Source organism: Kalmanozyma brasiliensis (genome assembly GCF_000497045.1).
Source record: "Kalmanozyma brasiliensis GHG001 unplaced genomic scaffold PSEUBRA_SCAF1, whole genome shotgun sequence".
Taxonomy (NCBI): Eukaryota; Fungi; Basidiomycota; class Ustilaginomycetes; order Ustilaginales; genus Kalmanozyma; species Kalmanozyma brasiliensis.
This window is the reverse complement of record NW_015961948.1, coordinates 1,520,138-1,545,826: the sequence shown is the minus strand read 5'-3', so window position 1 is coordinate 1,545,826 and position 25,689 is coordinate 1,520,138. Positions and strand designations below refer to the sequence as shown.

The 25,689-nt window shown below is 59.0% G+C and overlaps 7 protein-coding genes and 1 non-coding gene across 8 annotated transcripts; 3 read left to right on the top strand and 5 right to left on the bottom strand.

Annotated features, from left to right (window-relative positions):
- Positions 1–38: 38 nt before the first annotated feature.
- PSEUBRA_000584 (Proteasome, subunit alpha/beta) lies at positions 39–902 on the bottom strand (the record flags this gene model as incomplete). Its single annotated transcript, XM_016436177.1, has 1 exon — positions 39–902. The coding sequence occupies one exon, from the start codon at positions 900–902 to the stop codon at positions 39–41; it is 864 nt and encodes a 287-aa protein (XP_016295160.1).
- A 272-nt stretch (positions 903–1,174) lies between these two features.
- On the bottom strand, positions 1,175–3,289 carry PSEUBRA_000583 (uncharacterized protein; the record flags this gene model as incomplete). The annotated part of the gene is made up of 1 exon (XM_059464420.1): positions 1,175–3,289. The coding sequence occupies one exon, from the start codon at positions 3,287–3,289 to the stop codon at positions 1,175–1,177; it is 2,115 nt and encodes a 704-aa protein (XP_059321001.1).
- Positions 3,290–3,989: 700 nt separating this feature from the next.
- Positions 3,990–6,788, top strand: PSEUBRA_000582 (uncharacterized protein; the record flags this gene model as incomplete). The annotated part of the gene is made up of 1 exon (XM_016436179.1): positions 3,990–6,788. One exon carries the CDS (start codon positions 3,990–3,992, stop codon positions 6,786–6,788), a length of 2,799 nt encoding a protein of 932 aa, XP_016295158.1.
- Positions 6,789–9,900: 3,112 nt separating this feature from the next.
- On the top strand, positions 9,901–17,655 carry PSEUBRA_000581 (Protein of unknown function DUF3712; the record flags this gene model as incomplete). The annotated part of the gene is made up of 1 exon (XM_016436186.1): positions 9,901–17,655. One exon carries the CDS (start codon positions 9,901–9,903, stop codon positions 17,653–17,655), a length of 7,755 nt encoding a protein of 2,584 aa, XP_016295157.1.
- A 908-nt stretch (positions 17,656–18,563) lies between these two features.
- On the bottom strand, positions 18,564–20,234 carry PSEUBRA_000580 (uncharacterized protein; the record flags this gene model as incomplete). Its single annotated transcript, XM_016436168.2, has 1 exon — positions 18,564–20,234. The coding sequence occupies one exon, from the start codon at positions 20,232–20,234 to the stop codon at positions 18,564–18,566; it is 1,671 nt and encodes a 556-aa protein (XP_016295156.2).
- A 1,783-nt stretch (positions 20,235–22,017) lies between these two features.
- PSEUBRA_000579 (Glycoside hydrolase, family 16) lies at positions 22,018–23,943 on the bottom strand (the record flags this gene model as incomplete). Its single annotated transcript, XM_016436163.1, has 1 exon — positions 22,018–23,943. The coding sequence occupies one exon, from the start codon at positions 23,941–23,943 to the stop codon at positions 22,018–22,020; it is 1,926 nt and encodes a 641-aa protein (XP_016295155.1).
- A 683-nt stretch (positions 23,944–24,626) lies between these two features.
- On the bottom strand, positions 24,627–24,730 carry PSEUBRA_006429. The gene is made up of 2 exons: positions 24,693–24,730; positions 24,627–24,662 (listed from the first exon to the last, which is right to left on the bottom strand). It is a non-coding gene; the product is annotated as a tRNA-Pro (tRNA).
- A 263-nt stretch (positions 24,731–24,993) lies between these two features.
- Positions 24,994–25,619, top strand: PSEUBRA_000578 (uncharacterized protein; the record flags this gene model as incomplete). The annotated part of the gene is made up of 2 exons (XM_016436193.2): positions 24,994–25,500; positions 25,587–25,619. The coding sequence occupies 2 exons, from the start codon at positions 24,994–24,996 to the stop codon at positions 25,617–25,619; spliced, it is 540 nt and encodes a 179-aa protein (XP_016295154.2).
- Between the last annotated feature and the right edge of the window lie 70 nt (positions 25,620–25,689).

The window sequence follows — 25,689 nt, the reverse complement described above, 5'->3', positions numbered from 1 at the left end:
TGATATTACTACAGAGACTGGTTGAGCATCGGACGCTCTCAATCCTTCTTGAGCTCCCTCCTGATGACCATAACCGCGCCCTCCTCCTGCTCGTCCTCGCCACCGACCGCCTCGGCCACGCTGAACGGCACATCCGACGGAATCGTGTTCAGATCCACCGCAGCGGCGCCCTTCTTCTCGCCACCCTCGGCGGCCGCACTCGGCGTACGCACGACGAACACCTCCAACCCATCGCCCACCTCGATATGTCTCTCCGTGGCGCTCGTAAACGAGTCGATGACGATCTTGAGCACCTCTGGCAGGGTCATCTGGCCTGGGGTTGGCACCGTGCGTTCCGGTGTGCTGGTTTGGTTCCTGAACATGATCTGGTTATCGAAGAAGGGTTGGATGAGCGATTGGGCTGCTCCGGCGGCACGGCAGAACTCCCTCTCGTAACTCCCCACGGGGTCGAAGGAGTACACTGCGCCCTTGCCCTCCTCGTCCAAGCCACCGAGAATGTTGTACACGTAGTACGGGAAGAAGCGCTTGCCATAGAGGATAGTTGAGATCATGCGAGCGATCGAATGGAGCGGCATCGACCGACCGTGTGCGTGACGGTACATTTCGAGTCGTTGGCGTACGAGCGAGACGAGCGCCTCGGCGTCAGCAGCGAACCCGTTGGTGGCCAGCGTCGCCTTGTCGTTGAGTCGAAACACCTTGGGCTTGTAGCGCGTTTGGATGTTGTAACCCGTGCTCTGACGGGTGTCGGATGCTACGACGCAAAAGTCCGTACCGCAGACGGCGGCGATGCTGCCTCCGTTCGAGTCGTACGGCGAGAACTGGTGGCCGACAACATGGTCTTTGGGCGCAGAGGTGTGGGTCGGTCCGCGCGACGAGCCGGAGAACGTGCCGAAGAGCGACATGCTGAGGTGATCTTGGCGGTAAGGGAGCTGCTTGGAATCGGGTTGCGCCTTCGATCCGTGAGTGTGTGTGGAGTGGACGATGTGAGGAAGAAGAGGTGTTGAGATGGAGGTGGTGGTTGCGTTGAAAAGCCGCGTCGTCAGCTCCACACACGCTCTTCCATTTTGCTCACCGCCTACGCACAGACCGATCAGCGAGCGTGGAGATTTTCCTTGATGTTACATCTATCTGTATGACATTTCCATTTCAAAAATTCTTCCATACCGAGTCACCATCAACGACGACCTTGTTCGAAAGCCACCATCGCCTCGATGATGTACTTCATCAGGCGTAGATACTCTTCCACTTTGGCCGTGTCCCATACCACCGTATCGTGTCCAAGCTCCAGATTGAGTTGCCCTCGGAAAGTGAAAGACGTGCCAAAAGCCTCGCCAGCGCGAGTTCGCACGCCGAACAGAAGCCCCTCTCGCACCTCCAACGCACCCGACCCTTTCGATGCTCCGAACGGCAGGTCGAGCTTCGAGGGCAGCACCGGATCTAGCAGACCTACCATGCTGAAGTTCAGCGACGATCCTGGCCCCTGCATGTTCTTCTTGGTGAGACCCGGTCGACGTTCATCTTCGCCTGCCACTCCCTGCGCCTCTCTGTCCGCTTCGTCGTCCTTGAACACTTGAAAGACGTCCTTGACTCCGCTCTTCCGGAACCGAGTCTCTCGCTCGAGACCCATCAGAAAGCCGTCGGCATGCATGAAGCGCGGCTCTCGGAAGATGCCGTTGAACTGCTTCTGCACCTGTCGAGCCACCTGCCAGAGCTGAGCGACGTGAAAAGCGCTCAGCTGCGTCGCGTCCGACGCTGGCATTTCTGGAAGCGAGAAGACCGATGCTGGTGGGAGAGAGACGCCATTGAAGCCGAGCTTGACGCCGAGACTCGACGGTGGCAAGAGCGGATCCTGTGCGTTCGCCGGCTGCAAAGCGTCGACGGCTGCACGAGCGTCTAGAAATCTACGGACGGAGAAGGGGAAGCCCATGACAGTGGTCGTAGGCTGCTCGACCCGACCCTGAGGTGAAGCGTGCTTAATTTCGAGCGTGTTCAGCGCGCAGGCGGCGACGGCGTAGAGCAGCGATCCCACCCTGACACCCTTGCGCTTGGCCAGCTTGGTCAGAGAGGAGGTGTCTTGTGCAGAGAGGCGGACGATCGACCACTTGGTCTGGGCTCCCCACCAGGGCTCCTTGACGTTCTTGTCCGTGCGGTTTGCTTTGAAGTCAGACAGGATTGCCTTTTCGGCATTGGCTGCTCGGATCTGACAGATGACCCGACGGATCGTCCAGAACCATCGCAGCCTTGCCAGCCGCGATGGATGATCTGACGAAACCGCAGGAGCCGCCGGTAAGAGCTCAGGATATGTTGCTTCTATTGATGGTGGAAGCAGAGATGCAAAGTGGGTCTCGTCCAGGCTGTCATTGCCAATCATCTTGCCTCTTGGCGCAGCAGAGTCAAAGAGGCCGCTAATCAGGGCCTGCTGCATGTCGCCACTGATCGAGCTATAGCGAGCTGTGTACGCGCCGGGTACAACCACAGATACCTCGGCTTCTGACACCACCTCGGGAAGTTCTTCGGGTAGCTGAGAAGAGGCAAGGACCTGCACAAGCTCGCCGGCGAGACTCGAGATGCTGAGGCCGTCCGAGATGCAGTGGGCAGCGCAGAGGATCAAGTCGAAGCTGACTTGACCTTGTCTGCTGTCTGACAAGCACGGCGGGAGGAGTATGAGCCTTGCCAGCCCGAAAGGAGCGTGTTGTTCGAGAAAGCGACGCTTGCCGTTCCAAACATACTGGTCGAGCCAGGCGACTACTGCTTCGTCGCGAGAGGCGTTGTCGTCGCTTCTTGAGGCCAATCGATCTTGCCATGCATCAGAGACGATCACGACCCGTCGCGAGGCTTGTTCCAGCAGTTCCGACGTTGTCTCTGGCAGGTCAAAGACAAAGTGAGGCTCGAACGAGCTAGAGCCGTCTTGGGATGCCTCGCCTGCATTGCGTTTTGACGCAGCCTCTTCTGGATCCAAAGCGCTTCCATCTGGCGTCCGTGTCTCAACATGGGCACCCAGCATGGGATGACGACGGCACAGCAGCGCCCACACGAGCGGAAGCCGGCGTACGAGCTGCTCGTATGCATCAGCAGGACAGTTGAGAGGGATGCGGTAGAAGATGTCGGTCCTGCCTTCGTGCAAGGTGGCCATGGTGTTGAAGAACGACTCGACGAGGCCCATGCGACGCACATAGCGACGAGGAGTCTTGCTGCATCGCTGCCATCCGAACGGCGAAGGCTTGATTCGGTCGACGTCGTACAAGGTCCGCAAGAACCTCGTTTCCGAGGGTGCTGGCACCGCAAGCATTCCGGGTAGCGATGTCCGAGGTGTAGATTGTCTTTGCGGTGTGTTTGATATGTCCGTGACAGGCGAACCGACTTCCAGGTGCTCTATGAGCAAACATTTCACCTTGACCTCGGCGTTTTGAGCGGCCAAGGTTCTCAGCGGCGACTTTCAGCGTGGGGGGCTTCTACCGCCTGGCTTCCCTATGGACCCTGGAGAGCACCAGCCAGAGCACGAGTCCAAGTCAGAGTCAGAGGCGGACCTTGAGAGGCTCGTGGTCGCCCGAACTAAGGATGTCAGATCGCACAAATCTCTGTGATGGAATATTGAGGTTCCCCGCAAGGATCGAAGCTGAGCGCTGCAGAGACCGGTGACTGCCAAAAAGCCAAGGAAACAGCGCCTCACGCAGCTCTCCTCTGCCGAGCAGCTGCTCGTGTGCCTGACTTTTGTTATCGAAATGAGAACCCTGCATCCGAGCTCAATCGCACCATCACTCCACACACCGTTGCTCGTGACTTTGACGGATTGCTGCCAACCACCATCGAGATTCGACTTCATCAAGGACGCTGCAGCATCATCGGCATCAACACACGCGGAGTTCAGCTCTCATAACACGCCAAGACGGCCCGTGCTTGCCATCATCCTGCTGATCTGACACTTCGTCCGTCAATCGGCTACGACATCCGCGCAGCCAGCCTGCTTTCATCAGCATCACAGCAGCACCATGGCGGAAGAGACGGGCAAAGCCAAGGCGGTTTCGTCCGATGCGCAAGGTGCACCAGCCGTGGCCGAGTCCAACACCCTCAAGCCCTCGAACGACTCCGCTACGGCTCCTTCTCTTGAGCGACGATCTTCGTCCTCGCAGCAACCTCTTCGTCATGGCAGGAAACCCATCTACCCCGATAGCGATGCCGAAGCTGAAGGTCTGGACGCCGATGTAGACGATGAAGAACTCGAGACCGGCCTTCCGCCTGGTCCAGGCGATCACGAGCGAAGCTCGCTCCTGGGCGGCTCGGCAAGGAATGGCCAAAGCAATATCGGACCTTTGGATCGTGCCTGGCTCAACGTCTCCAAGCTCTGGGGAGGCGACAAGGCGTATGCCGCCAGACTCGTGCGTCGACGAAAGCAACGACGAAACGCTGCTGCCGCGTCGTCTACTTCTCGCAGGAACTCACGGTCCATTCACACATCCTCGGCCGCTTCGTTCTCAGCATGGAGACACGAACATCCCTTCATCATGCGCACACTCTACGCGATCGTTGCGCTTCTCTTCATCCTGCTTGTGCTGATCGCCGTCGCTGTGTCGCACCTCTACCTGGCCACACTCAAGTCTCCAACGCCGGAAGCGCAATCTCGCATTCTCGACGAGTCCCTCTTGCTCAAGGGTCCAGATCGGGTTCAGCTACTCAACATCTCGGACGAGGGCATCCTCGTTCGCGTCGATGCCCGTCTCGGTCTTGATCCAGATCATGCTCTGGACCTCTGGCTCGGTCATCGCGGCAAGCAAGGCTGGTGGAGAAACAAAGAGCGCAAGCTCGTCGAGTGGACCATGGGCAAAGTGGCCGGTGTGCAAGTCGACGTTGGTCAGGTTCGCCTGTCCGAGATCGGAGCTGTCTGGGACCAGCAAGCTCTACCGTCAGCCGGCTTGGCATCAGCTGGTTTCGACCCTCGAGACTTGCTGGCATTCCATCTGGACCCTCTCGTCTTGCCTCTGCCTCCCCTGAACCGCAAGATCGAAAAGGGCAAGGACGACGAAGAGGCGCTCCGACCGCCCATCCTTGGCAACCACAGCACACCAGCGGCACAGCACAACATGAGCCCGCTCAACCTCACTGTGCTGCTCAAGCCCGTGGTGCCGGCGCCTTACATCATGGATTACGCTCAGCACGCCATCAAGAAAGGCTTTGCCCACCTGGATGTCAAGATCGAAAGCCTGCGTGTACGCGGTCTCGCCAAATCCGAGATTGATGGCATCCACCACGGCCGCAAGGCTGGCTTCTTTGATGTGCCGCGCCGCATTGATATCGCTCAGCAGCACATCCGAAGCCCTGTCCGTGAGAAGGTGCCCAAGCTGGACAACGACACCAACCCGGACGACCTTCTCAAGGTAGATGGTTATGAGTTCTTCGAAGCTGGACAGGATGACGGTGACGATGACAAGCACGACGGCAAGGATGACTTCGTGTCTTCGATGGTGATGCGCGCACTTGGACTGCGAGCCAAGGCACAGGCGATGAACCCGTTGGGCAAGATGCTGCAAGGCAACGTGCGCTACAGTTTGCCATTTGGTATCTTCCTTCCCGTTGATGCAGCTCCAGCACGAAAGCCGCCCAAGCATCCCAAAGACGGCAAGTCTCACGCGATGGACGACGAGGAGGAGGCATCAGATGCTGCTGTCCTGATGGCCGCTGTCGCTACTCAGCCATTCCAGCTCACGGGCCAAAAGGTGGTGGAAGTCGACATCCTCGGCCGAGTGGTGCCACCACCGCAAGAAGAGGGCGTGCGAGCTATCGGATCCTCCCACGCAGGACAGACTGCATTCAAGGCTGATTCGGACAGCGTCGCGGCCGAGTACACCTCGGAGCAGGATGCGGTCCACAGCTCAGCATTTGGCGACACGCCTCAACAGGCTGCGCTGAGCAACTTCCTGAGCAAGTTCCTGCGCGGCGAGAACAACACGGTCTATGTACGAGGTGGGTCTCCGTTCCGCGAGCCCAAGAGCTCCAAGTCGTCCAACCAATCGGAATCGTCCGACTTGCCCGGCGAGGGCTCGGATCTGCCCGAGTGGATGGACTCTGCATTGCGCCTGGTCGACCTGCCCATCTCGTTCCCCGGAGCCGAGGTGACCGAGCTCATCAAGAACGTTACGATCAACGACCTCAAGATCTCGCCTCATCCGTTCGATCACGACAAGCTTCTGTGCAGTGGCACGGTGATGGGCGAGATGAACATGCCCGGCGAGCTGAGCAGCATTGATGTTCAGATCACGCACATGTGGCCGGACATCCTGGTGTACGATGGACTGCCTCCTGACATGCGCAAGAGCGTCGAAGTGGCGGGCAGACCGGTGAGCCGATTCAACATGCTCGATGGAGCACTGGACAGTCTCAAGCGGCTCGCCTTCCTCCACGACTCAGCAGATGATGCTCAACTTGTATCGGCCTTGAAGGACGATCCGAAGAAGCCGGAGCCTGTGCCACCGCTGCCCGATCCGCTGCCGGAGAAAGCCTTTGGCCGCGTCCGCCCGTACGACTTCTCGCCCGCCGAGACCTTCACGGACCCAGCAGACCCGGAGGGCAAGCGCAAGCTGCTGCGTGCAGTGCTCAAGGATGTGCCGTTCACGGTGCTGCCCGGCCGCGGACCGCTGTTCAGGTCGTTCACGTGGAAGCTCGTCACGGGTCAAGGAGCGCTGGTGGGCATCCAGGGCACCAGCCGTGCCAAGATCTGGAACTCGGGCCTAGGAGCGCTCCAGCTGCGCAACCTGCCCGTCAAGGGCGCCTTCATGCTCGGAAAGCGCGATTGAACTTACGATGTTTGTCAATAGCAAGTGCATCTCATGGTGATCGTGGTGTGAGATCGGTGATACGGCCGACAGCGGCGATATGCCAAGCAAGGTTTTTTCCCCACAAGCGGCGTCAAGATCCGCCCATGTGTCGTGCTTTGAGACCGGATCGACAAGCAGATGCGATGTGGGCTGAGCCAAGTTCGAAATGCGGAGAAGCAGCACAATTGGAGAGAGCTGCATTCGGGCAAAGCCTGCAACGTGAAAGGCATATCTGCAGCTGCGGAGATCGAAAGGCGACAGGGCTTTAAAGCTCAACTTTGAGGCGTCCGCATTGCGAGCTAGGATGAGACCGAGCTTTCTTTTTCGTGCTTTCATCTGTTTGCCGCCTTCCTCTGAGGGTGAAGACGAATAGCCGGAGTCCGTTCGAGACAAGCCGGCCTGCTGAGGCAGTCGGCTGTGCGGGGCAATAACGCACAGAGGAGTTCTCGGTTGTTTCAAGCTGGGCGTTGGTTGGGCGCGCCTAAGCGAGGTTCCGGATTTGCAGAACAGCTTTTCAACCCAATGAAAGGCCTTTGGTTGAGAGAAGCGATCTGCGACGTGCTTGCCGCTTCATCGACGAGGTTGCCAGCAGCGGCAGAGACGACAGACGACCCCGGATGGTGTTCAAGACGATGATGATGGGGCGGCGGCCTGATCGGACAGATTGGAAGAAGGATAGCATGATTGCTCTTTGGGCTGGTGATGAATTGTTGCTATTCTTTGACAACGCGGCGCTAAGCGAAGTCATGGAAGAAAGCAACGCAGTTCCTGAAACCCCTCTTTTTCGCTCTGGCCAGTGAGCTGATGGTGCTCAGTCTAAACCCTTCGACCCTTGATCGCAAACTCGCTTTGATGCGTCGCGAGTCGTAGCATGATGAACACGGGAACTGCACTTGATGCTACATCTGGCGACAGCTGATCTTGAACGACAGCCACCGTCGGCGGCGGCGTCTGCAAATCCATCCCAAGTGCAACATGCGGCGTGACGGTACCATTCTTGAGCTCAGCAAGCTCAGCAAAGCTCAGCAGCAGGTGATGGACGAAATTCGAGACCCCGCCGCCCTCTTGTCGATCCTCTAGAATCGGATTTCAAATCCTCTCGCGCCCCGACTTTGCTCGCTTACAAAAGGCGGGCGAGGCTGGTAGGCACTTGATCTGTCAAATTGCGCTCCAGCTCTACCAGCCCGAGGATTGCCCCGCACGCATCCGCCGCTGCTATTCTCATCCCATTTGGCTGCATGCATGCACGCTCGCGCGACGCCAATCATCAGGCAGAGAAAAGGCGTGGTGGGACCTCTTTTCACACCAAGAACATTCGAGCAGGTGGTCATGCAACCCTTTTGGCGTCTGTAGCTCTGCTTGTGTTCACCTGGAGCAAAAAACGATCCGAACACGTAGCAAGTGCGGTCTAGTCGAGCTACTGGCATGTGTACCAAAAGTGTGGGTGCGAGCGAAGGAGAGAGGATGCTGCCGCTTGCTGCACGGTGCCCGTGGTTCTGTTTGTGGCTCGAGCCGGGTAAGTTAGCCTGTGAGGCGGCGGCATTTCAACACGCTCGCTGGCGGCAACCGTCTGCCACACGCACCACAAACAAAAAGAGCTGCAAGACGCGCTTCTTTGCAGTCCCCCAACCACCTGGCTACCATCGCATCTTCTACCACTCCATTGTGTCGAGTCGAGCAGCATCAAGCGTTGTCACGAGCCCAACGTACGAGCGCAATACCGCAGCACAGTCCGTGGAAGGTCAAGCAGGGCTGAGGGCCCCGCACACACACAAAAAAGCGACTTCATCTTTCATCTAAGTTACAGCCAACTTCTGCAGCACACACCTTCAGAATTTCCAATTTCGGTCTCGAGCCTCGCTTATAATAAGTTGGTTTCTCACTCTTCTCTGCTGTGCCATCAAATGATTTTTCCCGTTTTTTGTTTTTCTTTTGAGCCGCCGCTGTGACCGTCTCCAGCCGCCGCGTCTGCTTGGTGCCCAAACGAGCAACTCGTTTTTTCTCACCGATTTGGGAAGGAGAATTTCAGCGCTTGACGATTTACCCCGCTCACGCCAATCCAGCCTCGCTCGTCTTGACCAAAAGCCAATTTAGAATAATTTCTCCGCTTTGAGAGTGGCATCACAGTACAGCTGCTGCAGCCAGTCACATTTCACGCTCTCTTTCCACTGTTCCTGTCTCAGCGCCGTTGCATGGCTACAGCCAGCCAGTGAGTCCGTCGAGTTTGCCCCGTCTCGCCTGGCGCGTCGTGCATATGCATCTGTAGCAGCTGCAGCCGCATCCTCTTTTGTGTCGCTGCAGGTGAGTGGCAGCAGCTGCGATTGAAAATTTGGATGGATGGATCGACCTCGCCTCGCCTGCCGCTGTCTGCTCTCTCTTTCCTGCCTGTTCACAGCGTAACCTACGGAGAGGCTAGGCCATTGACCCTGCCTTGCCCTCTTTCTGGCTCGGCTCGCCCTCTCTCGATGCGGGTCTCCATTCAACTCGAGTTGTCAAGCGAGCGCCTTCCTCTTCTAGCCTGTCCTCTCCTGTGCTGAGCCAGCGGCGGTCTTCGAATTCGCGTTTGCTCTGCCCTTTGCCGTCGCCCTTTCTCCTCTCCCTCTTTCTCTCTGAGTCTGAACCCCGAATCCAACCTTGAAGCGGTCGATCAGAGCAGCAGCAGGCGCTGTCAACGCCATTGCCCTTCCCCGCTCATCCTTCCCTCACCTGTCCTTGACGCCGCCACGTTGCTCGCCATCACCGTCGTTTCCCTCACCATCACCACCACCACCACCACCACCACCATCACCTATTCCGACCCTCCCGACACGGTCACCCTCGGCGCTTCTCTCTCTCTCCTCTCTCGGCCACCACAGCGTCGCCACGGTCGCGGCTCTCTCTCCACCTCTCGGTCTCAGTATAGTTCGTCTCTGGATAGTATTGTGCAGGGCTTCTTTCAACACCGAGCTTGGACGACATCATCGCATCTCTGCTCGATCAGCTTCGTCCACCTCGTAGAGCCATCCACCCGTGATCACCCCTCTACCCACGCTCTTACCACCCAGCACCCCTCAGCGCCACCTGCTCGGGAGCTGAGTCTCCACCTTTCATCATGGCGGACGACGGCTACGGCTCTCGGGAGAATCTCCGTCGACGCTCTGGTCCCCAGAGTGTCGCCTCCGACACTCCCGCCGCCGCTGGCTTCTACCAGCCCGGTCAACCCATTGGCTTCATTCGCGCTCGTGGCAGTCCTTACGAGAAAAAGTACTTCTCCAGGAAGCTCGGTTACTGCTGTCTCTTCCTCGCCCCAGGTGTCCTTCTCGTCACCCTCGCCATCACCCTGCTCCCCGTCTTGTACGCTGTGGCCAACCATGCTCTCCACACTGCCGTGCTCCACGTCTACGAGTCCAACATCACCTCGCCAGGAAACACCTCGTTCCCTTTGACGCTCGAAGGTCAAACCAAGAAGGTCGGCATCTTCCCCGCCCACCTCTTCTTCCGCGAGCCCGTTCAGGTCTACTGGGTCTTGCCTCCCAACCCCGGTCAGGTCGCTTCGCCAGAGACCTTGACCGAAGTCAACCTCGGTCAGTTCCGTCTCGACTACATTGGTGCCGCTGCTGGTCACGCTCGTATCAAGCAGGCCACCAACTTCGAGATCAACGACGTCGACGGCTTCGGCGAATTTGCCAAGTTCCTCATCTCCCAACCCGAATTCACATGGAAGCTCAATTGCTCTAGCGTCCATGCCGAGGCTTTCTCGTTCTTGCCCACTTACAAGAACTTGGTCTTCAACAAGCACATCATCATCAAAGGTTTCAACAACTTTGAGGATGTCGAGATTCTGGATTTCCAGCTTCCTGGCGATGACCCTGCTGGTGGTATCTCGCTTTCGGTCACCACTTCGCTCGTCAACCCCTCGCCTTTCGGTGTTCAGCTTGGCACGCTCAACCTTGGCCTCTACTACCAAGGCATGTTCCTCGGTCCTGCCACCACCAGCAACCTCAACGTCTCCGCAGGTCGTAACGTCATCACGCTCAATGGTCGACTGGTGCCCCACACCGATAACGCCACCGAGCTCGAGTTGCTCGGTCAGCTTTTCACCGGCTACATCAACGGCGAGACTCTGCCCACCCAGGCCCGCGGTGTCTCGGTTCAGCAGGCCAACGGCGACAACGTTGGCTGGCTCAGTCAGGGTATCACTGCTCTTGAGCTGCAGGTGCCGCTCAAGGCCCCTGCGCCCATCAACCCCATCAAGAGCATCAGCATCGGCTCGCTCGCCCTCATCTACACGCCCGAGACCGCCTACAGCCCCACGGCATTCTCGAGCGCTCTCGGGGCAACGCTCGGTCTTCCCTTCGGTTTCACCTTGTCCATCGTCAACACTGCTACCACCTTCACTATCCTCTTCGAAGGTGCCCAGGTGGCCACCATCAACTCGGCCTACTCCAACACCACCACGACGCTGCAGCTCGTCAGTGCTGGTCAGACCGCAGGTACGCTCGACCTCACCCTCGCTCCTTCGCAGCTGACGCTTGCCAACAACACCCAAGCCGCTCGCACCGAGCTCGAGGACTTCCAGAAGTACTTCACCTTCAGCAGTGGAACCGAGATTCGCCTTCAAGGTGCCGCCAAGGCCATCACCGACACTCCTCTGGGTCGCGTCGTTCTCGATGGCATCATCTTTGACGTCGACAGTGGTCTCTTGGGTCTGCAGGGCCTCACCGCGTACCCGACGCTTATCACCAGCGTCGACGTCACGGGTGGTTCCAGCGACGGTATCCTCCTTTCGGTCGGAACCACGCTCGTCAACCCCTCCAACTTGAACCTCACCGTCGGAGACAGTGGCTTCCAGCTGGTCAACAACGGAGATGTCGTTGGTACCGTCACCATCCCCGGTCTGGACTTGATGACTGGCCGTAACGACGTCAATGCCACTTCTGTCTTTGACGCCAACGCGAGCCCCAACGGTTTGGACACCCTCAACCGTTTCATCTCGGGTCTCGACACCCAGCTCGGCATCAACGGTTACGAAGGTTCCACCACGGTCTCGTCGCTGTTGCCCGCTCTGTCGTCGCTTCGCCTCAACGCCACGCTGCCGGGTCTTCGCTCCACGCTCGTCCGCTCCGCCAACTTGACGGTGCTCACCACGACCGGCTACACGAACAACATTGCCAACTCGACCGTCTTCCTGGCCAACCCCTTCACGTCGCCCCTCACCATCACGCGCATTCGCTCCAACGTCACTTCGCACGGCATCTTTGTCGCTAGCATTGACACGCCCTTGGAGTTCACTGCTCAGGGCAGGGCCACCACCCAGTCGCCGCCCGTCCAGCTTGGCCTCAACCTGTACCCTCCCGACATCTTCGCCCTCGTGCGTGCTCTTGCTATCGAGAGTGGTCAGGACCCCGCCTACATCGACGGTGTCGTTCAGCTCGGTGGTTACTCGCTGACGCCCACCACCTCGGCCAACTCGCGTCGCTCCTTGGCTGCTGGCCCTTCGGAGGCCAGCTTCGAGAAGCGCAACGAGCTCGCCGATGCCATGATGGACGGCGGCAACAGCGTCGAGACGCTTGCCGAGGTGGCCGACTGGGCCGAGCGTGACGAATCGGACTCGCTGGAGGAGGCGGGCACTCTCAAGAAGCGTGCCAACCTCTACACCGGCTTCGACTTGCCCACCTACATCAGCCGTGCCTTCTCCAGCGCCACGGCCAACCTGGAGATCGTCTCCGAGGCCTCCATCGGCGACTACTCGACCACGCTCACCTTTGCCCAGGCCAACGTGCCGCTCGGTACCGATGTGACGCTCAACAGGCTTCTGCCCGTCCTGGCCTCGCCCATTGTGCAGAAGATCGTCGACAACTCGATCCTCAACATCGACCGAGTTACGATTCTCAACCCGCAGCAGAACTCGTTCCAGACGGCTCTGCAGGGTACGATCACCAACTCGGGTCCCTTCGATGCCACGATCCAGTTCACCAACGGTCTCAATGTCACCTGGAACGGTCGTCTGCTTGGTCAGATTGCTATGCCCAACGTCTCGCTTGCCGGCGACGTCGGTGCTACGCTCGAGATTCTGGCCGAGTTCGTCGTCGCCGACGTCGGCTACCTCACCGAATTCACCCGCTTCCTCCTCACCGAACAGAGCTTCGTGTGGAACATTGCCGGCGATGGTCTCAGTGTTGCTGCTCTGGGTATCCAGGTCGACAACATCAGCATCTCCAAGAACGTCATCCTCAGCGCCTTCAACGGTCTCCGAAACAGCGTCATCATCAACTCGTTCGACTTGCCCTCCAACGACCCTGCTGGTGGTATTCGCCTCACCGCCGCCACCACCATCTACAACCCGTCGCAGGTCGGTGTGCAGCTGTCGCGCTTCGGTGTCGGTCTCGACCGCAACGGCAGCTACATTGGTCCCTCGGCTGCGCAGGATGAGTTCGTGCTGCAGGCTCTTGCCGTCACCACCCTGCCGCTGGTGGGTCGTTTGGTACCGCAGACCACCGATCAGGGTCTCGCCGTGCTCTCCGAGATCTTCACTCGCTTTGTTGGCAATCTCAACACGGGGGTCAACGTCTTGGGTGACTACGCCGGCCCCGAGAGCGTTACGTGGCTCAACGACGGTATCAAGGCGCTCAACGTCGAAGTGTCGCTGCCGTCGCAGCAGTTCACGGTCATTCGCACCATTTCGATCAACCAGATCTCGCTCTTCTTCTCGGTTCCGTCGGCATATAGCCCGCCCACGAGCTCCAACGACACGCAGTCGCAGTTCTTCCTCCCCTTCGCCTTCCCTCTGGACATCCAGCAGGTCGGTGGTGGCTTCATTGCAGGCTACCAAGGACAGGACATGGCCGTGCTCGACATCCCGCTCTCGCCTTCCATCACGGACGTGACGGCGCGTATCTTGACGCTCATGTTCAGCGACGTGCCCTTCGCGGTGTACGGCAACCAGCACCCTAGGTTCTCGCAGTTCCTGGCAGACACCACCGCGGGTACGCAGGTCACCTTCAACCTCAACGGTCGTGCCAACACCAAGGCGCTCACCGCCGCCGGTCTCGTGACCATCAGCGACATTCCTTTCGACGTCGACACCAACCTGTTGGGTCTGCAGAACCTCAACGCTCGTCCTGCCATCATCTCGAACCTGGATGTGTTCCGCGGTTTCCCCTCGTACCTGCAGATCAACGTTGACGCCGAGCTCTTCAACCCTTCGCACATCACGATCGGCACGGGCGATGTCACGTTTGATGTCTACTTCCAGGGCCGAAAGATCGGAACCGCCATCATCACTGGTTTGGTGCTGGTGCCCGGTGTCAACATTGTCCCCACCCAGGTGCGCTACTCGCCCCAGGGTTCGGCCAACGTGCGTGCTGGTCAGACGCTGCTCGAGAACTACGTGCAGGGCATCGTCTCGAGCACGATCATCCAGGGTACCTACGACACGACGCCCATCGAATCGCTCAAGCAGGCGCTTGCCGGCATTGCGCTCACGGGCGACATTCCTCCGCTCAGGCAGCTCCTCATCACGGTGGCTAGGCTCTCAATCCCTCCCAACATCGCGCAGACCGGTATCGCCCAGGCCAACTTCGACCTGCGCAACCCCTTCACTGCTTCGATCAACCTGCTCAAGGTCAAGGCGGATGCTTCGTACCAGGGCATCTTCCTCGGAGAGATCAACCAGGACCTGTCGAGCAACCCGATCAGTGCCCCGGGTCACACCACCATCACGTCGCGCAACCTGCCGTTCAACTTCGACCTGGACCCCAAGAACCTCATCCGCTTCGTGCAGGCAGCTGCCGCCACGGCGGGCGTCGATCTGGGTCCTCTGCCGCCTCTGTTCGCTCAGGTCTTGGCTCAGGCCTCCACCCAGACGACCATCAGCCCGTACCCGGACTTCAACCCTCCCAACTGCAGGTCGGGCAACCAGTTCGACGTGCTTGGTGCGATTCTGCGAACGCTTCAGGGTCTCACCACCCGGCTCGATATTCAGTCGAGCGTCAAGCTGGACGAGTACTTCACCAACCTCAACTTTGTGCAGCAGCCCGTGCCCACCATCACGGACAACACGGCGCTCTACTTGCTCGGTCCCGCCGGTGCCCCCATCGTGCAGAACATTGTCGACCAGGCCATCCTCACAGTCGACATTGCCAACGTCACCTGTGTCACCAACACGGGCTTCGACGTTTCGCTCTCGGGCGCGCTGCTCAACACAGGTCCTTTCGACGCTTACATCGAGTTCCCCGAGCCGCTCACCGTCACGTGGCAGGGCAGGAACATCGCTACGCTGTCGTTGCCGCCCATCTGCGCCTTTGCCAACGAGGGTGTTCCTGATCTGAGGACCAGCGGTCATCTGACCATCACCAATCTGGGTGCCTTCACGGACTTTGCCACCTTCATCTTGGCCAACCCCTCGTTCCAGTGGACCGTCTCGTCGCCCAAGGTGACGGTGCGTGCGCTCAACATCATCTACAGCAACGTCATCCTGTCCAAGGTGATCAACTTCCAGGCCTTCAACGGACTGCCCGGTGTCACTACGTCCAACTTTGACATCTACGGCGAGACGAGCAACTCGCTGCTGATCCGCACCAACGCCGCCATCCCAAGTCCCGCCTCGCTCGGTATCCAGCTCGACACGGCCAACTTCGAGATCTTCTTCATGGGTACCGACATTGGTCCTATCAGCTCGAGCAACCTCTTCCTGGCTGCCAAGACCACCACCAACACGGTGCTTCAGGGCATGATTACCGCCAAGTCCGGACGCGACCTGCAGAACACCGGCATTCTCTTTACCAACTTCTTGCAGGGCAGGACGCAGATCCTGCAGACCCAGGGTCGCTCGGTCGTCACCCAATGCAACGGCAACCAGCCCGTCAACTGGCTCAGTACCGCCTTCAGGACGCTCACCATCGACGTTTCGCTGCCTGGTCAGATCTACCAGATCATCTTCTCAATCACGCTTTCGGATCTTACGGTGTTTGTCAACGGCAACCCTGCCGACTCGTACGTGGTGCCATCGAGCTCCAACTCGACCATTGCTACGTTTGCCAACCCCTTCATGTTCAGCCTGCAGCCCATCCAGGCCGCGCCGCACATCAACCTCTCGTACGCCGGCGGCAACACGGCGTACCTGGTGCTGCCGCTGTCGAACGTGCAGGCCGGCACGTCGCGTGGACCCAGCGACTTCCAGGCGCTCCAGCTCATGTGGCGCAGGCAGAACATCGTGGCGCAGGACCAAGCCAACTTCCAGGCCTTCTTCGCTCAGCTCACCGACACGCCGCGAGGTACCTTTGATCTCAAGGGCAACACGGACGTCGTGGCCAAGACCGTGATCGGAAACATCCCTATCGGTGGTATTCCCTTCAACGTCACCACGACGCTCGCGGGTATCAACAGCTTCAACGGTGTCACTACGCTCTCGGATGTCATGGTCAGCAGCGGTACGCCCGACTTCCTGTTCGTGCCGCTCAAGGTCACGCTCGAGAACCCGTCGAACCTCACTGTCTTCACCAACTTTGCGACGTTGCCGGTCATCTACTCGGGTACCTACGTCGGTCGCGCCGAGATTCCCGTGCTTGGTCTTATCCCTGGATCCAACCTGGTGCAGTCGTACTTCTACTACTCGCCCGCCAGTCACAACGATTCGACCGCACAGATGCTCCTCACGCGCTACGTCCAGCCCTCGGACTCGGATGAGACCGCCCAGTCGTCGCCGCTTACCATTGACGGTAGCGCTGGCATCCTTGGCCGACAGAACCTGACGCCGTACGACTCGCTGCGACCCGCGCTCGCTGGTGTCAAACTGCAAACCACGCTGCAGGGTATCGCCACCCGAATTGTCACCGAGATCCGAGTCTACCTCACTGCTCAGACGCTCATCACGGGTATTCCGAACCTCTTGGGTCTCCCCGGTGCGCCCCTGCCTGTAGTGGAGATCGAGCTCTCGGCGCAGAACGTCCTCGACACCAATTTGTACATTGTGGCGTTGCAGACCTCGGCCAAGGTGGCTGGCTCCCAGCCCAGGAACGCGAACGACCCCGATGCGCGCGTCTCGTACACGTTCCCCAGCCCGTACGAGGTTCCCTCCCGAGGCACATCGAACTCGCCTAGGGTGCCCAACGTCGTTCTGCCCAAGGGTCTGGCTCGATCGCTAGGCGTCATCGGCAACAACCTGGACATCTACAACAACCTGCCCGTGCGATTGGGTCCTTCGGCAGGCAACAGCTACAACGCCGACGGTCTGCAGTACAACGAGTACAACATTCCGACGCAGTACTTCATCGATGCCGGTGGAGGAATCATCCCGATCACCATCCCCATCACGAACCTCACCGATCTGATCCCGCTTCTGCAGCAGGCAGGTGTCGATGTGACGCAGCTGCTCGGCGGCGTGCTTGGCAACTTGCTGCAAGGCAACGTGATCGGTGCGCTCGACAGTGCAGGCAAGGGTCTGGTGTGCACGCTTGCCAACCTGGGCAGTGGTCTGGGTCTCGGCATCCTCAACCCGGTTCGTCAGCAGGCCAACTGTCCTGGCTTCTCGTCGTCGGTCACGAGCACGTCGACGAGCACCAACCCGGTGGCGTCGCTCTCGTCGGCGCTGACCAGCGGCGCAGGCGCCGTGACGAGCGCGCTCTCGTCCGGGGCGGCGCAAGTCACATCGGCGGCCGCTAGCGTTTCTTCCGAAGCCGCCGCGGCGGGATCGACCGCCGCCGCTGCCGCCTCGAGTGGAGCCGCTGCCGCCTCGAGCGCCGTGGCCAATGCCGGTGGTGCCGTCTCCTCGGTCATCGGCAACCTCGGCGGCCTCGGTCGTCGAGATGAACCCCTGACCGTCCGCGCCGAACCCACGCACGCACCCAACTTCCAGCGCCTCTGGTAGAGATGTAGATTCTAGATACCCCTTCTTCCTCTCTTCTTGGGGGACACACATTCTCTTTAGTTCCATCACACGCTCTCTATTTAGTGCTTTAGTTTCGACTCTCTTGGAATAGGATATGCTCTCTCGAATCACACTTGCGCGTGTGTGTGCTGGTATGGCGGTGTGAGTGCGTGTGCGCGGGGTTGAGGCTTGCGGTGGACGATGGCCTGGCGAAGCTTGGGTGATCTGTGTGTGTTTGCGCGAGTGTTGCTGTGCAGTGCGGGATCGTTGTTCGTGAGCGAGGCGAGCGCGAGACGCAGTGAGTGCGGTGACGGATTGCTGTGCGGGGTGGGTGGCGATTGGGCGAGGGGCAAGGAGCTGGTCGCAAACTTGCCTCAGCGAGAAGACACCTCGTAGGAGCGTGCAGCGTGGCTCCTCTCGTGTTGCTCCGTCGACGCCGTCCGACGCACAGCCCTCGATTGCAGGCGTGCACATTCGCAGCGACCCCGGTGGTCGCTCAAACTGCCAAACCAGAGTCGAGGGGCTGAACGAGCCGTTGTGACAGGTCAGCTGGGGCCGAGCAGACTGTGGATGATCCGACGAGAGCATGCGTGGCTCTTTGCCTGTCGTTCGCGCTCGCACCCCGCAGAACGCCGCAAGCTACCATACCTCCCAGACTCAGCGTCCGAAGCCCGCAATGTGGACCAGACGCAGCACGCCTTGACTGCTGCACCTGCAATTCCCCCATCTTTGAAGTAGTGCCTCGATCGCAACTTGGCGGCAAGCTTCCTCGCCCTCGAGACGATGTCTTCATTCACGTCACACAGAAGGGCCCGTCCACACAGGTACACGCACACCGAGTGAGCAATGACAGTATAACAATTTGGAAACCATAAACAAGGAACGGCGATAAACAATAGATTTTTCCCTTAGTCGTCCTGCAGCTCGTCCCCCTCGTCCTCGTCCTTGCTGGACGCTGTCGAGTCGAGCTGCTTCTTGACAGCGGGGGAGAGGTCGCGGGAGGCAGGTTTGCTGGTCTCCTCAGCCCTGTCAACAGCCTCGGCGCCAGCTGCTGCAATGTTGGCCGAAGACGACGAGGACGACAATTGAGCCTTCTCAACGGGACGGGCCATGGGCTCGTCATCATACTCAGCAGTACCCGTCTTGGCCTCCAATTCGCGAACGCGTGCTTCAAGACCACGAACACGGCCTTCCCACAGCACGCGTTCCTCGCGAACACGTCGTTCGACCGTCTCTTCCAGCACGCGGCGGCTGGACTGGAGAGTCTGAAGGAGCGTGTTGGATCGCTTGATCTGGTCCTCGAGCGTAGCTTTGAGCGTCCTGCTGTCGTGGAGCGAGTCATAGAAGTCGGAAAAGAGCGAGAGGAAGTGCTGCTTGGACGAAGGAGGCGAGCGCAGGTGGTCGGGCAGTCGAGCGGTGGGCGGCGGGTTGTACGCTTGGCGCCCGCTCGGGTGACCTCGTGCGAATTGGGTGGTGTGATAAGCCGGAGAGGGCAGCGTAGCAGTCTGAGGTACATGACCGCCTTGCAATCGCGTCACGGGTCCTGCGCGTGCCAGAGGGTTGGCCGTGTGGGGCACGTCGGGCAAGCGGCCTTCGCGAAGTCCATGCAGTTCTGCTCGCTCATCCCGGCGAAGCTCGAGCTGACGCGAATCCGAAGCAAGACGCTGCTGTTGGTCGCTGCGCAGCGCTGCGGAAGGCTGCGAGGACTGGATGGACGAGTGACTCGGTCGAAGGTCCGACTCGCGATGGGCTTGGTCCTGAGGCATAGCGTGGTCGCGACTGTCGAACGAGAGCTTCTGCGGGGGAGCGCTCTTGGCAATGCCCGCAGAAGACCTCGACAAGCTCGCTGCGTCGAACGAGGAGCTAGTACTGCCAGTGTCGATGTGAAGGCGACTCGCCTTGGCCTGTGCGGCATCTCCTCTCCTGCGAGCAAGCATGCCGGGTCCGTGGTCGAGGCCATCGTCGTAGTTGGACGAGGAGAGCACCGAGGGACGGTGACCATCCTGCATAGGCGGCAAGGGGCCACCACCTGAAGCAGGACTGCGCAGTGGCCTGTCTAGGGGCGAGACGCGGCCGTTGGAACGGTGAGCGTAAGGTGGATGCAGTGGGGAGCGCTGGTCTTCTGCGTAGGCATCCCTCTCTTCGGCATATCGCTGACCAGAATCGGTCCTGCGGAAACCAGGTGGGGAGCGACCACCGCTCAGAGGCTCGTCACGCCGTCGGTCGTCGCGGTCGAGACCATCGCCTAGCCTTCGACGCTTGAGCACGCTTGCAGCAGGGTCTTCGCGCATCATGGCTGCTTCTTCTTCTGCGGCAATAGGCGGCAAGGTAGGAGGGAATTGGGAGCGAGGGCTCGAGGCGTTGCGAGCGCTTGTTGCGTGTGGGCCCGAGTTGGTCAGGTGGGAATACCTTGGGTCGGCTGGGTGGTTGGGTGGGCTATAACGGCTGGATCCTTCGTGTGGTGCGGATCTGTAGCGATTATCAATCAGGTCGTCTCTTCGAGCGGCTTCTTCCTGCTCGTATCTACGTTTTCTCTCGATCCAGAGGTCTCGAGAACGGTCGATAGGCTCTTCGTGCATGCTCTGCAGATGGAACAAGAGCGTGCGATAGAGATTGTCAAGGGTCTAGTGACAAGAACACAGCAGTGTGCACGTCCGTAGAGCTTGATGACTGCGTTCGAGAACGTGCGGATGGAGACGTAGTCGAAGGGTGGCCGACGTGATCGTCGTCTGGTGCTCAGCGATAACGGATGGGTTGACCACGTAGGATTTGTCGAGCTTGACGAGGATTCGGAGTGCAAGGCGGACTTGTGATTGGTTGAGATGGTGGTGAAGCAGAAAGCGAAGGGCTGTCCGGCGGCAGTGAGGGAGTAGGCAAGCACGGAATGGCTATTGTTTCTAAGTGAGAGAGGAGGAAGGCGAGCTAAGCGAAAAGCTCGAGCGATCTGGTTGAATCTAGAGAGAAGATCCAAGATGGCTTGACGATGAGAAGGAAGCGGATGCAGGTAGCCAGGGTAAGCCTGCACGCTTAAGCACGGGAAGCGTCGACGAGGGCAAGGAGGAGGAGGAGGCTGCAGAGCCCCGAGCGAGTGGACAGAGAGAGAGCGATGCAAGCGAGGGCGTCGAGTTGTTCTCAAAGCGGGCCAAAGCGAGGCGAAGAAAAGGGCGCCGCCACGACGCGCTGCTCTGGACAAAAGGCAGAGCACAACACCGGAGTTGGATTTGCCTCGACCCTGTTGTCGGATGCTGAGGGCGCAGCAGCCCCTTTATTTTAGAGCGGGAAGAGACACGCTGTTGGCAAGCCATGCCTTTGCCCGTCAAAGTGGTCGGAGCTCGAAAGTATAAAAATCCAAAAAAGAGAGCAGACTGTCGTTGAACCAAAAGCCAAAAATGAAGCGCTCCGCCTGGCCCCTTTTCCCCACCGTGTTGTCCAGCGCCACCATCCCTTTGCGCCTTTGGTGTGACGAGAGCCGAGCCGAGCCGAGCCGAGTGGGTGATAGAGTCAAGAGCCGCGGCTTCATCTAGCATAGAAATATGCTGGGCTGCATCTGTTGCAAAGGCCTGAGCAAATCGAAGCTCGAAGTGCAAGGGGCGGGGCTCGAGTTTAATTTTGAGAAAAAGGGTCGAGAAAAACAAAGCTGAGCGCCATGCACCTCATTCCGAGCCTGCCCCGAGCCAGTCTTTGTTTTTGGCTTGACACACACGCTCGACGCGACCCTTGACGCCGCAAAGGGAAAAGGGAAAAAAGGTGAAACCCAAGCAGAGACCCTTTTGCAGGCCCCTGTCTTTGGCGTCGCATCTGTAGCATCTGTCACCCAAACGCCCTTTCCAACGCTGGTGGGAATCTACGCCCGATCAACCTTCTCTCGAGCCTTCGATGCCTTGGTGAGACAAAGGGCGCTGCGTCAAGGTCGACCCTTCGCGAGTCAGTACCGCACTGCGCCGCAGCTTCTGCATCCGTAGCGGCATCCAGCGCATGGGGTCATCGCATCGCCGTCGACGGCAAGTACAGCACGATAGCCATACCTCGTTCTTCGTGAGATGCGCTTCTCGATCTGGATGAGAACGTCAGGCGGTGCCGCGATACGAGAGGCAGGGGCGCCGGTCAACGTAGCTGTGGTCTTGGTGAGATACAGTGTCTGCACTGAAACGGCCTACTAGCCCTATCGTGAGACACACCTCCCCGCGTTGAGAAGTCAAAGCATAGCCGATGACCGGCCGATCCACTCTCGATTTAGCCCTCTCGTTGCCTGCACACACAAGCTTTCGCTTCAAGATCGTTGTCAAGCATCAATCGATTGTCCAGGTATGCTACAATGTTCGTGAATCGTAAAGCGTCGTCATGAGATCATCGGCGCTAGCCTCAATAGTACCTCGGTGCCGGCTGAGGCGTATATGCGCCAGTGTAGTAGAGCTGAGGCGCAGCGGGCGAGGGCGCGTAGTTGGGCGTGTACGGCGTAATCGGCAGCGCGCGTCTCTGGGGTGACTGAAGCTGACACGCCTCGAACGAGTCCTCTTCCTTCTCGTAGTAGTCTCGTGGCGCACCATACCTCTGTTCGTCCTCGTACTCGTCGTCCACTTGTTGCGCCGACTGATACGCGTGATCGAAATGATACGCATCTGGTCCTGCGGAGAACCTCGATCCTTGTACGAGCAGCTTGTCTTGATCGACGGTCCCCTGCACCTGCTGATAGCTCTTCGCCTTGCTCCCTTTTCTCAGCAGTCGATCGGCCAGACTGCGAGTCGAGCTGCGGGACACCTTGGAACCCGCCGTCGACTGGCGTTGCAGATGCGACAGTCCAGCATCCGACATGAACCCGCCCCCGACCATGAGGTTCATGTTGGGTTCCGTGCGATAGATCGGAGCTGCCTCGTGTTCCAAGTCCTGGTATGCTGCGTTGATGGGTTTGCTGAAGCGGCTGGAGGGACCCGTGAAGCGCGAGTCGTGGACACCGGTGACGCCAATTGCGTTGATCATCGGTGGTCGCAGCGAGCGCTTTCGGATGAACGCAATGAGGGCCCAGAGCAGGCCCAGACCGATGATGGCTCCCGAGATAGGAAGCGCGTACTTGACGACTTGCGAGGTGGATACGGACAAGTCTTTGTCGTTCTTGTCGTTGCCATCGCCGTCGCTGTTGCTTTTACCGTCTTTGCCGTCCTTGTCGGTCTTGCTGTTGGCAGCGTCCCAACCTGGATAGCCGGGATACCCATCCGCAGCTGGATCCGCCAGCGTCCGCAACGCTTCGCTGCTCGTACCGAACTCGGGCTCGCCGGTCGTTGTCGAATTGTTCCCGGTGTACACGAACGAGGTGACGTTCCCCCCGCTCGCGCCTGCTACGCTCGTCAAATTGAGCCCGCTCAGAGGCGCGCACTGCACATTGAACTGCTTGATCTCCTGCCAGTAGTAACCATCCTCCTTGTACTCGGGTGTGTCCCAGTCGATCAGACCTCCAGCCCATTCGATTGTGCCTTCTGGATTGGTCGCATTGCCACCTGCCCAGGTGCTGAACTGAATCCTCGCCGGAGATCTTGGATAGCTGTCTCCCGCCTGGTTCCTCGTCAACGTCCTAACTATCCGGCCATCGACGCTCCACTGCAGCGCTGTGCTCGTCCAATTCAGCCCATACGTATGCCAGTCACTCACATTGAGCCCTGCGGGACTCAAATCCGCTGCGTGCGCAATCGTTCCTTGACCCATATGAAAGTAATTTGACATCAACACCGAGCTGTTCTTGCCAAACTCGATATCGATCTCGTCCTTGATATCCGACATTGTGATGAAGGCTGCGATGAGACCTTGGCGCGCGTTGTGACGGAGCGTCGCCTCGACGTAGCCGTACATGAGGTAGTCCGTGGTGGAGATCTTGGCTTGTTGTGCAGCGCGGAGTTGCAGGAGGACGCCTTCGGGTCCAGGACCAAGAGTGCCGGCGTCTAGGGTGAAGGGCGTTGATGCATTGCCGTTGTAGGTGAGGATTGGGGTGAACATCGACGTGCTGTTGTAGTCGGATGGTGCGATGGTCAACTGGCGAGAGCGACAGACGGGGTTGGGGAGACAGGAGGAGGGCTTGAAGCTCGACATGGGATTGCAGCCGCCTGCACACTGCATCGCGCCCGAGCCGCAGACGCCTTCGGACGAACAGCAGGGAGCTGACTCGGGGCAGAGGGAGGAGGTGCTGCACGCGATTCGAGCGGTCTGAGCCGATGCAGGACCGAGAGCAGAAAGCAGAGCGACTGCACCGATGAAGACGGCTGCCAGCCGCGTGGTCGTCTTGCGTCGTGTTCTCGCCATGTTGGGCAGATGATTCGTGTGTAGCACTGTCTTCGCTGGACTCGCTGTGAATCTTCGTGAATGATCGTCGTGAGAAAGAGAGCAGAGTAAAGAGAAGGTAGAAGAGTGTAGGATGCGAAGTAAGCTTATGGTGATCGGAGGAAAGAAGAAGGCGAAGCTCGAGACGGAAGGCAAGATGAGGCATCCCATCGACGACCCGCTGGACCCTGCGCAGCATCTCGAGGCTGTCCCCACCTCAACGAACAATCGCATATCCGGCCCGCTGCACAGTCTCGATTCATGCCGACGCAAGACTCCCAGTGGGACCACGGTGACCGCTTGCTGCCGGGACAGGGGGACGTGCTCCTAAACTCAAAAAGCAACGGCATCAAACTCTACAAGATCCCTCCGTCAGGGGCCGCTTGGAGCGCTTAGGCGAAGCTGTCAAAGTCCGCCAAGCTCTAAATTCCACATCTTGCCCCAGACATGCGGTCAGCCTCGTCATCCGACACAATGAACTTCTTAGAATCGCTCGCTCCTCTCCAGTATCTCATGCTTGAGCAGGTTTGATAGTGTGCATGTCGTCTCTTCATTGTCAGGCCAAGCTGGAGGGTAGTCGAGGAGTGACAAGCCCAATGGTGAATATCGAGTGATGTTCTACAAAAAAAAGTCGGCTGCGCAGACGCGAAGGGGAAAAAAGAGCGGGGGCCAACCCGGAATCGAACCGGGGACCTCTGTCAACTTAGTGCAAGCATCCGAAGACGCGAAAGCCCTAAGACAGCATAATAAGCCACTATACGATTGGCCCGCGAAGTTGTCAGGCTGATCCTGCATTGCACATATATGACCTTTCTTGACTCTCGGAACCCTTGTCTCCACTTTTGTCTGTCTGCACGGGGCAAGCACCGCCCTGAATTGCTTGACGGTGTCAGCACAAGCTTGCTTTTCCTCATCCATCCTAGCCTCATCCATCTTTGCGGGACCACAACGGAGGCATCAAGACAAACACTTCAGCTCGACTTGAGCCCTACTGATAGATCCGACAAGCTACTGCATAAGCATTTCGGCAGAATGGGTGTGGACGATTGGCGCAAGAACTTCAATCAGAGGCTGGACACTTTCGGGGAGGATGCGATGCGCAAGGTGCGGCAGCAGCGGGAGGTCAATGCGGGTGGCTCTTCCTCGACTCCCAAAGTGGGGCTGCAGGATCGGATGAACATGCTCAAGGGGCAAGATCCGCGGTGGAATCGGGATGTGGAAGCGAGAGCGAGTGCAGCGGGTGCGGGAGGTGAGGATCACTCGACCGTCGTGCCTGAGAGAAGCAGGGTGCCACCGCCGCCGCCGTCGAGGTTGAATCAATCGAGGCCGCCACCGCCGCCGTCAAGGCATTCAGGAGGAGTATCGGCGCCAGCACTGCCGCCTAGGATGCAGAACGAGGAGGGGACGAGCAACCCGCCCCCGCCGTATCCTCCGGTGCACGCAGAGCACTCATACCCAACCAGCACCGGCGCCGGACACATTGAGTTTTCAAGATTCACACCGGCTGACAAGCAGGCTTTCTTTGGGCTGCTCGATGAGGTAGGTATCATATCTAGCGTCGGTGTGAATCTGTCATACGTTAGTGATACTGACGTCCCATTTTGCCTCTTTCTTCTCGCCTTCAGTACTTTGACCAACGCGAGCGTGGCTCGCGCTGAGTCTCGCATCCCAGCAGCAATTGTTCGGCCAACTCTTCCACTGTTACCACTTCGATCTCACTCCAGCCTT